Raw genomic sequence first — 15,562 nt, 5'->3', positions numbered from 1 at the left:
AGGAAGAAATTTAAGTATCATGCATTTGGGATAGTTAACCACAAAACACTTACTTGCTTTTCTAACTGAATTATACTTGGATTTAACGGTCATAAGACCCCCCCTGCAGTGCTTGCATTCAGCTCTGGAGTCCCCAACACAAGGACATGGAGCTGTTGGAGCGGGTCCAGAGGAGGGCCACAAGGATGATCTGAGGGCTGGAGCACCTCTCCTATGAAGACAGGCTGAGAGAGTCGGGGCTGTTCAGCCTGGAGAAGAGAAGGCTCCAGGGAGACCTTCTAGCAGCCTTCCAGTACCTAAAGGGGCTACAAGAAAGCTGGAGAGGGACTTTTGATAAGGGTGTGTGATAGGACAAGGGGTGATGGCTTTAAACTGAAAGAGGGGAGATTTCAATTAGATCTAAGGAAGAAATTTTTTACAATGAGGGTGATGAGGCACTGGAACAGGTTGCCCAGAGAAGTTGTGGCTGCTGCATCCCTGGAAGTGTTCAAGGCCAGGTTGGATGAGGCTTTGAGCAACCTGGTGTGGTGGAGAGTGTCCTTGCCCATGGTGGGGGGGTTGGAACTATATGATCTTTAAGGTCCCTTCCAACCCAAACCATTCTATGATTCTGTAACTTGATGTGGTAAGAAAAGCTTCTCATTTCCCAAATTTTCTCTTGTCCCTCATCACCACCCAAGGCGCAAAGCCAAGGTGCTTTGCTTTAGTGCAAAGCCTCTAAATGGCAGACCTGCCAGGGGAGCCCTCCTGCTCCCTGAGCAACCAGCCTGCCAAAGCCTGCTGAGTCCCTTTTGTCTCCCATTCAACTCTAGCTTATTGCCTTCAGGCTTGAGATCCTTGGCAGGTGCAGCCTGGCAAAGCCAGCTGAAAAATCATGTTTGCAGATGAGCCCATTAGCCCTTCCCATCCTTCATCTCCTCTGGCACCTACTGAAGCACTCAGAAGCTGCCCAAGAGCTGGTGGTGTGGCCTATTGCCATATATCCATTCCCTCTGATGGCTTACAAGCCCATTTTCTATCCCTTACACAGTTTAAATTCTCATTTACATGGAGAGATGTTTCTGGCACGCAAGAAGTGCCAGGCTCCAGTTTCTCTTTAGTGTCTAAACAACCTTGGTTAATCAAATGGACAACTACAGAGTTTTCTGTTCAGTGTTGCTCTCATCCTGCTGAATTTCAAGGAGTCCTCTTGTGGGACTCCACAACCAGCTTCACAACTTTATTCTGTTTGAACAAGAGGTTAAGGGCAAGATCTGATGGCAAACAGCTGTGGGGATCACAGCTGCTTCTGAACACCAGGAATGTAAGGTCTCAGATCTCCTTATCCACCAAAGGGATAAAAAAAAACCCCAACAAACTACATCATAGACAGAGTGTTTTAAACAAACACCTGTCCTTGAGACGTGAAAGAAAGAAGATGACAAAGCAGCACAAAAGAACAAGTACAGCTTTCTGACTACCCGTGACTTTGGTTTCCTCCATCGCCAAAGCTGCTGTTGCTGCCCGTAAGGAGCTGTGAGACCGTGGCCACAGGCAGGCTGCAGCCATGGGCACACACACTGCTTTTGTAAAGCACTCGGAGACAAAGCTTTGTAGTTAGTTCTGTACCTTCAACTTTCCAGGTCCATTTCACACCAGTGCCTAAAATAACCTCCCAGATAGCTTGATTGTGCAGGAAAAGATCTAAGGCAACAACAGAGCTCAGCTCCTGAGGCAGCTTGGATTCAGTGTGCTTTTCATGGGACCTGGCCCATTTTTCTAAGTGCTCAGACATCGCGCAGGCCAGCAATCAATTACCTTTAAATAGCTCACTGAATGGCACTTGGCAAGTAAGGGGCAAATAACATGACTAGAAAAATGAGAGTACTTGCCAAGAGTGTCATTTTCTTTACTGGCTGTGCCCTATTAATGAGCGTCTGTACCTGTTACAAGTTAACCTCACCTTGGTTTGTACCTTTTGGTATTAATACCTGGAGAGTGTAGTATAGCTCCATGGGACTGCAGAAGAATTCTCATCTGCAGAATTTTCACCAGCCTTCAGCACTGGCACAAACTCCCTGCAACATCCAGGTGGGTGGAAAATAGTGCAACAAGCAGCGGGTTTCTTTTCAGCCCAGTGCTCTCTGTAGAACAACTATACATATATATATTTTTTTTTTTTAATCAAATACAGGGTAAAACATCAAAAGCTTGTGCTTAAAGAGCTCTTTTTACCCATTGCTGGCAAGAAGATCTTGGTAACTTCAGTATTAGCTAGGAAAAAATGTGGTTACCCTTTGCATTGTCTATAAGAAGGTAGTCAGGCAAAAATATGAACATTAGTTATTTTTACTTCTTGTGCAGCTGTTCACCCATTCCCACGTTGACAGGGTGCTAAGCAATAAGGTCTGGCCATAGACTGGCCACAAAGTGGGGCACCTGGGAATTACCTGACCTCTCTTGAAAGTTACAACCCCTGGGCTCCCATCTCTGCCTGTAGGGAAATAGAGGTATTTAAAGAAATCTCAAGGGCTCCGTGCAAGTACCGAGGTCATTCTACACATTGTAACTTGCAGCCTTGTGGCATAAGGTATAAAACTAGGGTTTGTTTTGGCTTCTAGACCATCTGCATTAACAGGAGTTATATTTTGGTATGCTTGTTCCGGCAGGACCCACATTACGCTCAAGAGACGGGTGATTTCCCAGCTACCAGCTCCAGCACAGCCAGGGTTTTCCTGCAAGAGAAGGCCTAATTATTAGTGGAAAAACAAGCCATGGGATGACACAGAAAGAAAAACATCCTCCTGTAACATCTCATGGCTTATTTGGCTCTTCTCTGGTAGCTGTGCACAGGGCAGAAGGCTGGAGAACTTCAGCTGCATCTCAGCAAGGTGAGTTAACAACCTGAGGAACACCATACTATGTAATTGTAGAGGACCCAGGACCTGGGCACGGTTAACTCCGAGCTCCTCCTGGTTCTGGTGTAAAGCAATGGGGGATTTTTATCCCTTTTTGGTGGATAAGAAGATCTAGGATCTCACATTCCTGGTGTTCAGAAGCTTGGTCTCTGGTGAGGAGTCCAGCCCTGGGTGATGCAGGACTCACCCTGGATGGTACATTAACTTACACTGAGTTTGAAACAGGTGAGTTGCTTTCTGGGGCACCTGGCAGCTCTCCAGTGTCCCCGTGCCACACAGCAGCCTGAACCTCTGCAGACCAGTTCCTCCTGCGCGTTCCAGATCGAACAAACCAGTAGTTGCTGCCTGATTTCTAATTGCTCTTCATTACAAGAGCAATGGAACCAGTCAGTGCTACAAACACAGCTTTGATGTAAAATATGCACCAGAAAGCTCAGCAGCTCCTTTTATAGGTTAGTACTGAGTTCCCTATGAGAGTATATTGGCGTGACCTAAATATTTATGCTGCAGGTAGCAGTGTTTGAGGTGGAGGGATTGAGAGCAAAAGAGATTTTTGGTGTGTTTCTATACTGATAAATATTGAGCCACCAGCTAACAAGGCAAAACTCCTGTTTCTCTGTGACCTAAGCACAGTGTAAAAAGCTGAGCTCAGGTATTTTCACCCCTCCTCTGCCTGACAGCGTCCTGCCAAACCGACATCTCTCACTCATGCCTCTCGCTGTCTTTCTTTGGAGCCCTTTGCCGCAGCCCCGGGCCGAGCTGTGGGTCAGGATCGTGGCGATGCACCGTAGCGCGTCTGCAGCCCCGGCAGCAAAGCTGCTCGCAAGGATTCGTGGCCCGCAGCGCACAGGACGGGGAGTGTTTGCTGCAGTAGCTGCTCCGGCCCCGTGTTCACCAGGGCTTTCTTCCCCGTCTCCTCCAAGGCACTGCACAAGCCCTTCGGTCCCTGGGATGCTCCTGCATCCTGTTTTTTCTGGGTTTAGAGGAAAACCTGCTGAGTCGTTTCCCAGTCTGAAACTCTCCCTCAGCCAAGCTTGTCGAAAATCTCCCAAAAGCGACACGCTGCCTCCAGCAGACGGAGTTACCAGTGGTGCAGGGCTCCATGCTGTTACTCCTTACCATCCCAACATGGTCCATCATTGCCACCTCGTTTTTTTCCACTGTGGTTTGGACACCACCTCTTCTGGTTACGTTATTAGAGGGGACTTCAAAGAGGTTTCCCATCAATGAGGGTTTGACCTGTAGGCTTTGGGAACATGTCTATAATGTGAACTCGCCTTCTTGTTTTAAAAGATATACTGATAGCCACATGCACAACTTTCAATCTGTCGGAGCCTGCAACAATGGCATTTTTCCGGAGGCACTCCAGTAGTAAGTGGGGAAGGGACGCCTGGTCTAAGCGTTTACCCTTGTAAAAATGCCCACATTGGTTCAATTATGTTTAGCCACCTCCAAGGTCCCAGCTCCTGTGAAAAGTCCAGCTCAGACCTCTTGCTGAAGTCACTGTGGTTATGACTCACAAGCTGAACAGAAGTGCCAGGAAATCATGTGTATCCAGCAAAATGGCTTTCGGCATCTGGCCCCCTGATTGCTAGGCAGGACTTTTTTGTGTGTAAGCAACAGCAGCTTCTGAACAGGAACTTCTGGAAATGGCTTCTTTCTGATCAGCTTCAGAAGTAAGAAAGCTGGGGGGATTTACCTGATGGCTCAAACAGAATGGGAGCATTGGCTGGGTTGTGATGTCCTGTGCATGCGGGGTTCCCTCTGCTCGACATCCCTATGAACGTCAGCCCCAGGCAAGGTCCTCGCCATCAAACAGGGCCTTTGCTCTCTTCAGAGGAGATAAGGATGGACTGAGGGCATTCCTCAGGGGTCAGCAGGGTAGCGCCTGCATGGGAACACATCCTCCATGAAGCAACATACATGCTGTTTGCCCGGCCTTTTGACAGCATCTTTGGTGATACATGCCTGGCAACTCGCGTCCAACCACAGCACATTGGATTCCCATCCTTTGACTTGCCTGTAGAAACAGTATCTCAAGTGGGAAGGTGCCTTGGTTTTGACCCGCCGCTTCCACAGCGGATAAAACACCATGACGGTTACTTGCCCTTAGGAGTCAGGGCAAAACTCACCGCAGCACATACAGACCCGTGTTTGCAGTTCCCAATTAATTTCATTTCCTCCAGTGACTTCAGAGTACTGACAAACGGACTCACAAGAAAGATTTTCTTCAGTCTTTGGTTGAGTCTTAGTCTTCTTTGGAACCGATTTGCAGAACAAAACTTATATTCAAAAATTAAAAATAGTATTTGGGTTGGTATTGAGGAAGACGGACGTTTTGTGGTCCTAGGCTAGCCGGAAAGGAAATGCAGGCTCCACAGGGACAGCAGGATCCTCGAGAAGCTTAAAAAACCAGCATAAACCAGAAACAACCATTCCCGAGAGCCAAGGACACAGCAGCTAGAGGAAGGAGCAGACGCTGGCCTGGGACGTGGCGTGCGACAGGAGGGACGCTTCGCTCGGGAGCGGCTGTTGCCACCCAGCCCAGCTGCCCTCTGCTCCTGCCCCGTGCTTAATTCCACTGTCACCTTATGGCAAGTAAAAACTGACTAAAAGCATCTAACAGCTAAATTACAGAAGCTCTCCAAAGGATCTCTGGTCTCACTTCTCCATAAGTCTCCAAAACATCGTTTTGGTAAAAAATAGAGCAATTCCAAGTTCATGAAACTGAAAAGCTGTTTCTTGTGAAAGATGCATTTAAAGTTCCCATCCACACCACACAAAGCCAGAAAGCCCACCTAGTGAAATAGCTCTCTGCACCATCATCATAAAAAAGGAAATATTTACAGCCAAACAAGGTGGTTTGCAGTGCGGGACAGTAGAAATCACTCCTTTGCACCGCTCTGTGCAGTTCTGATTTTCATACAACTAATAATCTTAGACGATCTTTAAGGTCCCTTCCAACCCAATCCGTTCTACGATAACACCCTGCAGAAAACTGGCATAGGTCCCTGCGGCGGCTGAACGCACGGACTCCATAGATGTGATAACAGAGACATTTATTACAATTTACAAGCAGCTTTTATAGATCATCACTTCAGCCACGATGTGTCCACATGCCCCTTGCCCAGCTGTGATTGGTTACAAATAATAGTGCACGCGCCTATTTTAGCTTTACTATTGGCTATGCCTAAAAAATCACTACTAAACTAAATATCAGTTTCTCACACACCTTATATCATCTTCCCATACTCCCTATGCCAGCTTCTCACACTCCCCAGGCCAGCTGCTCACACGCTCTTTTCTTTTCTATCCTCTTTATTGGTGGTTCCCAACTTCAGAAAGAACACAGGCTTAAATCATCAAGGCCAAACCCCAGCTGGAACTGTGTGTATGATTCCACAGGTCCCCAAATGGATTCCTCATCCCAGAAGGCACAAAAGGTAAAAACTCTAAAATATCTGCTGGTGGCAGTTCCCCGGTGTGTGCGCGGGCATGCCATGCACACCCTTGAGCACAGAGGACCCACCAGACACCTTTGTTGTGTCACAAAGACACTGCCGCGCAACACTCCACGCTGTCACAATAGCTGGGTGAGCCCTGGAGCCTATAAAGGCACTCGTGGGCTTTGATTAAGCCCATTAGTGTCACTTGGGGCCAGAAGAGTAGGTGCTCCCGTCGCCAACTCACACATCATGCCAAAAACCGACGCAGGAGAGAAACTACTTCGTAAGCTGGGCTACAGGCTGGGTCACATGATAGGAGAGGGAACCTTCTCCAAGGTGAAAGTGGCCACCTCCGACAAATACAAGGGCCCCTTAGCCATCAAGGTGGTGGACCGGAAACAAGCATCCCCGGTCATTGTGCACAAGTTTCTGCCCCGGGAGCTCTCCATTGTGCGCAAGATCCGGCACCCCAACATCGTGCGTGTTTTCGAGATCATCGAGGTCTGCAATGGGAAGCTCTACGTCGTGATGGAGGCAGCAGACACTGACCTGCTGCAGGTGGTGCAGCAGCTGGGGAAGCTGCCCTGCGTCCCAAAGGCCTGGGACATCTTTGCGCAGGTCGTGGGGGCTGTGCGCTACCTGCATGACCGCAACTTGGTGCACAGGGACCTCAAGTGTGAGAACATCCTGCTGATCGCTGATGGCTGCCGGGCCAAGCTCAGTGACTTTGGATTCAGCAAGGAGGCCAATGGCTACCCGGACCTGAGCACCACATTCTGCGGGTCAGCAGCCTACACTTCCCCTGAGGTGCTGATGAACATCCCGTATGATGCCAAGAAGAATGACATTTGGAGCCTGGGGGTGGTACTCTACGTGATGGTGACGGGCCGCATACCCTTTGACAATACGTGCATCCGCAGCATGCCCCAGCAGCAGAAGGAAGGGGTGCGGTACCCAGAGGGGCTGCCCCCGCTGCCAGAGCCCTGCCAAGCTCTCATCGCTCAACTGCTCCAGTTCGACCCGGCCTCCCGGCCCGGCGCGGGGCAGGTGGCCAAGAACAGTTGGCTGAAGGGGGACATCTGAACGAGGAAAACCTCCCTGGAGATCCTGGGAAAGCAGTGACACTTTAGTGTAATCAATGCTGTTGTGAAAAAGCGTTTCTGTGGTTTATTGATCATTTTGAGCCCCAGGGTGCCTATATGTGGAGGTGATTGAACTTCACGCACCGGCAAGACGCCGTGCTCTCAGAAGGTGGTCAGATCCCTCCACAAAGGAGACACGTGAGCCTGCTGCGGGTTGGGTTTCGAGATGCACTGACCATGCTGAGCTAGCGGTAAGAGCAAAGCACGGGGCTGCCTGACCAGCAGCGGCTGCTTGACTACAGCAGCGGACCTGCACCCCCTGTCAGGCAGCTCAGGGCTCTCCTACCGAGCCAGCACAGCCAGGGCAGCGTGATGAGGTGCAACATGCACCAGCACAGTCCTTTAGGTTGCCTGTTCCTTCATAAGTGTAACAAACACCGAAACTCCTGCGCTGCTCCTTACCCTCTGCCACCCTATGCGCAGGGCTGCCTGGGGCTGCAGGAGGTAAAGCTGCTCACACACGGGTCTTGGCTTGTCCTCAACCTTGTTCCCCACTGAACTGTATTTGAACTGGTGGTAGTGGAGTGGAATCCTCCAAATTCACAGCAGGATCTTTGCAGGCAACTGGGCAGCATCACCAAGCTGAAAGTTTTGGTATGGGCTTAAGATCCACACCTTACCTTCCACTATATCTTTCGGACACTGATCCTTACCAACATTTGAGATCTCTGCCAAAAGATATTTGATGAGAAAGAAATGCCACTGAGGTCATGGAGAACCTGAAATGGGAAAGAGATAAAGATGGGAAGGAGAGCTGCTTTGCTAACACCTGCTGTCCAGCTTCTCCATAGAAAAGTTACCAATTCCTCTGAATACGACCCCCAAAATCTACTACAGATCCCTATCGGCAAGTCCTGTTTTCAAAGGGTTAATTAAAAGGCGGGAGCTGGCACCTGAGATGTGCTTTCATGAAACACTTCAAATCCCCTTTAAACAATCTCCGATCTAGCTTCCACCGAAGCTGAAGTCAAAGGGAAGGTTTCCAGTTGGGTGGTCCATCAGCCTTTGTGGGGCTGGTGCCACGCAGCAGACCCAGCGCAGCCCTGGCAGCAGCTCCCGCGGCCAGGCCACGTCCTGCACGAACCAACCAGCGCACGTGGTTCTGCTGGAAGAGGACAACACATCTCTGGTAAAGCAAACGTTTTGGGTCTATTAAAAGCAGCGCTTTAAGTAGAACAAGATGTGGCAGCAGAGCCAGCCCAAGGCTTTTCAGCACATGGGCTACAGTGAATTTTGCCACTCCCTAGAATGAAGATTTATTTTGTTCTCCTCCTTGCAGCTGTGAAGTAAAACTTCATAGCAGCAGCAGCAAAGTCCAAAGTAGACAGAGTAAGGGATAGGAGGGGTGTCTTGGGGCCATCTGTGGCTAGGGAGACAGGCTTGGGAAGGATCAGAAGGATGCTGGGGATGGAAAAGAAGGAGAGAAGTCATAAGGATGTGCGAAGTGAGGAGGTGGATTTTGGGGTAGTGAGGTTTTCAGCAGGGCTCAACGTTCCTTTTCCTACTCACCTTCCAACCACCCTGTCAGCCTCATTCCTCTCCAAAGCCACCACCTTCCTTTGGGAGAACTCCCCAGGATGTCCAGGTACCTTCTCATCTCCATCCCCTGCCTCGCTCCAGCCCTTGCTTACCTCCAGGTTCCTCCTCACAACCTGGGAAGCAGAAACCTGGTGCCAAATCCAGTGCTACCGTATTCCCTCTCCTTTCACTTTCTTTTAATTTTCATTTGTCAAAGACCAAGCTAATACAAAACAAGTCATTCTAAACCCCAGACCCCATTAATCTCCCCTCAGCTCCCCATTCTCCTAAACGATCGCGTCTGTTTAGGACATGAGTTGGGACAGACGACTGATGTTTTGCAAGGATGGGACCCCTCGAGTAGCCTGGGAAAGCAGCCAGGGTTCAGGTGGTTAATGGCTGGAAGGAGCCACTGGTGGCTCGGACGGTTGCCCCACTGCCCTCGCCTGCTCCATGCAGATGGTGATCTCACAGGGCCCGGTGCTAACGATCTCAGAGCGGTCCTGAGACGGTGAAAATAGTCTGTTATGAATCTAATTATGCAGATTAAAAATAAAAATCGCAGTTAAAGAGTCTGAACCAATTCTTACTTAATTTGCACCAGTGGAAAAATCAGTTTCGAAGGAGAGGACAACCAGAGGTGCTGAGCAGGCTGGGGAGGAGGCTCCTCGGTTGTGCCCCGGCGGAGGACTCCGCGAGCATCCCTCCCCTCCTCGCTCTGTGCCAGAGGGACTCCTGAGGTCTCTGTGTGTGCTGAGCCTGTGGTTTCCCTCAGCTTATTTCCCCCTCAGAAGGGCAGAAATGCTTTTTACCCTTCCTGGGAGGTACACGGCCGATGGAAGTGCCCCTTCCCTGACTTCTGGCAGATAAGCCCTGCTCTCCTGGCCGTGAATCACAGCGCCCTGTCTTTCGGGAGAGCCCTTGAACTTTGAAAGGGCACCCGTGGGAGGCATAAAGAGCTACGCTGGGTTATCAATATCCCCATCAGTCCCACCGGAGTCATTCTGCAACATGACTGTCCTCCCCGGGCTGTTTGTAACGTATTGGTGCCATACCATCTGGAGATGAAGGGTCCTTGTCTAATATCAGCACCGAATAAATAACTTTCTACAGGGGAGCTGATCACCATACAAGATACACCATAAACATCCTTTATTTAATCCTTCTTCAAGTACAAGAAGGAAAACATTCAGAGACCGTATAAGGCAATAATAATGCAGTGTGCCACCATGTAGCTCGTGTTGGCTTACTGCACAGGCTGAGCGTTACCCTGTCCATAGCCCTGTCCTCAGCTGTTGTCATGCCCTATGTCACCCGACGGGCTTACTTTCAGGTTTTTGAACTCATGTCTTGAAACCAATTAGAGGGACTCTCCAAACAATACTCCACAGAACAGGGAGTTTAGTATTTTCTCGAGATGTTTTCTAAGCATCTTGAAGCAATTTTGCCCCATTTAATCCAAGACCGTTAATCATTTCAAAGACGTCTTCCAGACTTTTAGCACAGCTTTCCTCCCACTGCTCCTTTGTCCAAATTCAGCATCCTCCTGCCTGAAATACAGTCTTTATTTCAGGCAAATGAAAGGCAGGGAGATAATTCACTGCACGTTGACATTAAAGCTCCCTTTTCAGCTAAGCAAAATTTGCTTTCAAGATTTTAGGTAATAGCTGACGTGTCTGATAAGCTTTAGGACTCGGCTACTTAAAAGTCTCCACGGTCCAAAACTCTGGAGATAAGTATACTCATGAATTGTGGGAAAACACTGCTGGGTAATCAAATACCTCACGTATCCCTGTGTCAGCTTTGGAGCTGGCTCTCGGGTTGCGCCTCCAGCGAAGCCAGGCTGCCCAGCCTGCAGCTAACCACCCTCCCATCGCCCTTGGCCCAGCCAGTGTGGGCGGGTCGGGTGGGAGACTACACAAGTGACCCTGCCTTGCTGGGAAGGCAAAGCTTTCGATGGGCAATTACATTACCTTCTCCATAACTGCAGTCTTTAGTGCCAGCAGCCTTTCATCCAGCTGCCCACCGTCCTCCTCTCCCTTCTCAAACCCCATGCTGCAACGAGTTATGGGTCTCCATGCTCTTGTGTGCATCTTGACTCTTCTTCAGCGTAAGACCTCCTCCTCTTCTCTTTCTATAGTTCATCGCTCTACACTTGTCTGTTGGAAGAGATAAGGAGGGTAAAAGGGAGCAAACGTTTTCCTGTCTTGAGCCGTTTGATTATATTAAGCGTAATTAAAAAAAAAAAAAGCTAACAAGAGGTTCTCCCAAAAGGACAGGATCCAGAGACTCTTTGCGCCCATACTTTTCCTTGCAGACAAGAAGCTTTCTGTGAATAATATTTTTGTTTTCACAGCACCCAGCAAACATTAATCTTCACACTAGCACCAAGTGGTAAACATTATTCTCCCCGTGTTATAGCAAGCAGACCAAGTGGCTTACCTCAAGCCAAGAGGATTTCATTTTACATTACGGTTCAAAACTTCCCTGGCTGCCAGTCTTCTGGTCAGATCATGACTTGGTCTTGAGACGATAATAAATTCAATAATATCTGATGGCCTGGAAAGACCTGAATTCCCTCTCCCAAAACTGCTTCCAAATCAATCTCATTTTATCTCATAAATGAATGAAAGGGAATACATTACAAAAGCAGAGGGTTAACGCTTCTTTTCCATGCTCTGAAGGACTCAGATTTCTTCCCCGCATTTAACACCCGCTTTCAACAGTTGGGATGTAAGGAGGGCCCAGCTTGCCCAGCGAGGCTGGGCGATCTCTGTCCTTGGGGGTTTCCAAGGGCTGACCAGACTAAGCCCTGAGCAGCCTGGTCCTGTCTCAGAGCTGGCCTTGCCTGGAGCAGGACATTGGAGTGGGGGACTCTGAGGTCCCCTTACCCACCCGATCTCACCAACCCAGAATTCTGCTCAGAGGTTGTGACAGTTTGATGTGTGGGGGGGTGTTCTGGCGGCAGGGGAGGGGATTTGCTCCCTGTGCCACCAGATCTGAGTCCCATCCCCCCCCAGGGGGTTGCGCCAAATCGGCGCCTCTGCGAATTGCCCTATTTAAGTTGAGACAAAGGGACGGGAAAAGGTCTTTTTGCTCAGGAATGAGGAGGGGGGAGGCGGGCGCTGCCCTCGCTCCCGGCTGGGCGGCTGTTCGGGGCCGGGCCGGCGCCACGTGCTCAAGATGGCGCCGGGGGAGCCGCATGGGGGGCTCGGGAAGCACCTCGCTCCCGGGGTGCCCGCCGGGCCGAACTCCCCCAGAGAGGATTAAGATCTAAGAGAAAACAACCACAACGACCAGGTCAGTTAAGGATGGAGCAGGAGGAGGTGTGCTGGAGCTGAGGTTTCCCCTTGCAAATCGGTGTGAAGATGGCAGGCAGCCCCCCTGCAGCCAGGGTGTACTCGGCGGCGCAGCGACCCACTCGTGGCCTGTGGAGAAACCCACGTCGGGGAAGAGATGCCTGAGCCCAGGAGAGGTCGTGGAGCAGGGGATGCACGACGAGGTACTGTTAATAATGGGGCATGGGATGCACGACGAGGTCGTGGAGGCATCTGGAGTCCATGGGACGGCCCACACCGACGCGAGTGGCAGCAGCTCCCTAAGAGGCCGAGACTGGTAAAGCCCGAACTGGTACAATCCATGGGGAAGGATTGCAATCCTGCGGGCAGGACTTACGCTGGAAAAGTTTGGGGATTTTTTCCTCGTGAGTAGGGGATCCACTGAAGCAAGGGAAAAATGGTGTAAAGACTCCTCCTCCTTTAAGAAAGGAGCGGCAGTAACATCATGGATGAACTGGCCTGCACTCCCCATTCCCTGTCCCCCTGCACTGCCGGGGGGGAGGTAGAGCAAAGAACGAAAGGAAATACGGGGTGGGGAGGTGTTGTTTTAAGATCTGGCCTTGTTTTCTCTTTCTCCTCTCAAGTAACCGGTTTCATTCCCTTGTCTCTCTTGTTAAGTAACTGTTAATAAATTGTTTTAAGAAGAAAGCCTGAGTCTTGTTTTGCCTGGGATCATGGTTAGTGGGTGCTCCCTCTCGGTTCTTGTCTCGACCCTCAGTCCAAAAACCACAACAGAGGTGACAGCTATTCTTTCTCTCTCAGATGCCCAGACTTCCCAGTGATTTTGACTGTGAAAGTAATAAATAATTGTATTTTCTAGGGCTGTTGAAAATGTGGGACAGCAAGTGATGCCTGCATCTGCCAATTACGTTTTGGCTATTGTTGACTTCTCTTATAGGTGGCAACATGACATAAGCACCTAAAAAGATAAAGTACAGGAGTAAGGATGGTTGTTAGGTGTTTCTTTTTGAAGTTAAAGAGCTGTACAAGGGTGGGTGGGGTGCCTGTTCTCCTCCCTTCCTTCTTATGTTATTATCAGCCACAGCAGCAACCGATAGATTCCTTGAAAGACATATGTGGTGCCATTTGTTTCTCTCAGCTGACAGACCTTCATTATATTCAGGTAGCACCTAAAATCCTAAATGTTACAGGAGAGCTGTTGGGAGAGGTCCCATGTACTGATTTTGTTATTGATCATCCTTGCCTCAGGAAGATCTCACCTCTTAAATGAGAGGCACCTTGGCCACAGGAGAGGACCTTCTCCTGGACCATGCAATCTGTAGGTGGTGTCACAGAGAACGGACGGACGGTAGGACACAATGGTGATCACGCGTTCCCTCGATCAGAGAAGCATTTCTGGGCGATGTGGCTCACAGTGTGCTTTACAAGTGATAAGATACAAGTGATTCCTGCTAACAAATAGGAAACTAATTAAATGCCTCTTAGCAAGCCAAATTAACACCAATAATGAGACAAGGTCGATAATAGCAGCATCAGAGTCAGCATGGGAGCTGATAGGTTCACGGATCACCTTGCACCCTTGTAGGAGTGTATTTAAAAAGGGGTCAGATCCCACCAGGTCTTGGGAGCTCCCAAGTCCTACTAAATAGTTTTAAAGCAAACAGTAGCTGAGGGAACTGAGCCACCAGGCAAGCCCTTAAGAAATCCCTGACCACTTCTCCTCCATACAGTCACTTTGCTTATTCTCCATGTGCTATGTTGTCTCACTGGAAATGTAACTGGCAACATCGTTTTTTTCATAATACTCCACCTAGCACCATCATATCAGTATCTTCTCCAGAGAGGGACAAATGTGCCATTTCCATTAAAACCTTTGTTAAAAATACAGCTTGAGCATTTACTGCAGCCGACTTGGCTTTAGCTTTAACTCGGACGTTGGTGTCTCCAGCCAAACGGTTCATGGCTGAAGGCTGGTGAGATGTTGGAGTTCCACCACGAGTCCCAAGGTAGGGCTCAGCGGGTGGCAGCCAAAGGGAGTTTTCGAAAAGAGGCATGATTGGCACAGCTGGCTGGCTGCCGAGCAGAGCACAGCCAACAACCAACCTCACCTGGGGACACCAAACAAACCAGACAACATTCTTATTAATTACAAGCAAAAAACCAAAACGTGCATTACTGACTCAAATATAATGATAATCCTTAGCTCCTCGTTTGCATGTTCATTAGCTTGTTAATAGGATACCTGCTATGGAGCACCTAAAACACACAGTCATGCACATGTGCACCCAGTAATTTATTATAACAATAGCTTCGTCTCTTTCTGTTTGACGTATTTCTCTCCTGTCCAGAAAATGGATCAAACCGCGCCAGCCAGGGCAAGCTATAATTGATGAATAAATCTCAGGGAAATCAATTTTGCTTTCCGTGCATTATACAGCCAATTATCTTTTCCGATAGCGAGAGCTGTGTTTATTTACTAGTGATGGATCCGGGGAATTGCTGGAGGAAGGACCCATGGGAGGGTTGGACCTACAAATAAATCCACACGGCCTTCAAACGAATACCCATATTCTTATAAATAGGGGAAGAAATATCAAAAACAAGTCCTCATAAACAACACTTCTTCAAACCACTGTGCCAAAGTAGAAAGAAACTACTCCTGGAAGGAAGCACCTGCCAGGCAGAGAGGTGGCCCAGGCACAGGGGAGGACAGACCTCTCGACTCCAAGGAGAGAGGATGAGGAGCGATGCGCCTGGGGAAGCAGCAGGGCAGCGGGCAGGAGAGCGGTGGTGGGGCAGGTGTCTCGCTAGGGACAGGGGGCAGAGCTCAGCCAGCCTAGGCGAGCAGGACAGTTGCCCGCCTACGTCACCACACACTTCATTTCCTCTCCACAGCAGAAAAAGCAACTGCGGTTTTCTGTCTTTTGTTGGACTCTTATTTCAGGCAGCGCCTGGCAGGAAGATGTTCATGGAGACAACTGTGCTGGTGGTTTTGGGACGGAGCATCAGTCTGCCAGAGGATTAAATCCATTACAAATGTTATTCTCAAGACATCATGCAGGATCTAAACTTCAGACCAACAGCTCAGCACAAACTTCATTTCATTAGGAAGCCAGAGCCTTTTCCTAGTTCGTCTGTAACACTTCTAAAACGCTGGTGTTCTTCATTGCACCCTGCTCCGTTTCCGTGGTTTTACTCTACCCCTAAATTTGCCACATGCCTCAGATTTTTACATGGGCAAGGCACAGCTGCATCTCAGA

At 49.3% G+C, this 15,562-nt stretch overlaps 1 protein-coding gene across 1 annotated transcript; it reads left to right on the top strand.

Annotated features, from left to right (window-relative positions):
* The first annotated feature begins 6,592 nt into the window (after positions 1-6,592).
* LOC104369914 (testis-specific serine/threonine-protein kinase 6) lies at positions 6,593-7,426 on the top strand. The gene has a single exon (XM_009991202.2). It carries the CDS (start codon positions 6,593-6,595, stop codon positions 7,424-7,426), a length of 834 nt encoding a protein of 277 aa, XP_009989504.2.
* The last annotated feature ends 8,136 nt before the right edge of the window (positions 7,427-15,562 follow it).

This window comes from Tauraco erythrolophus, chromosome 8, assembly GCF_009769465.1.
Source record: "Tauraco erythrolophus isolate bTauEry1 chromosome 8, bTauEry1.pri, whole genome shotgun sequence".
In the NCBI taxonomy this organism is placed as follows: domain Eukaryota; kingdom Metazoa; phylum Chordata; class Aves; order Musophagiformes; family Musophagidae; genus Tauraco; species Tauraco erythrolophus.
The sequence above is the reverse complement of the archived record's forward strand: the minus strand, read 5'-3'. Positions and strand labels throughout refer to the sequence as shown.

Excerpts from the sequence above, each read along its gene's own strand:
- LOC104369914 (XM_009991202.2), top strand. The coding sequence starts at position 6,593 with ATGCCAAAAACCGACGCAGGAGAGAAACTACTTCGTAAGCTGGGCTAC.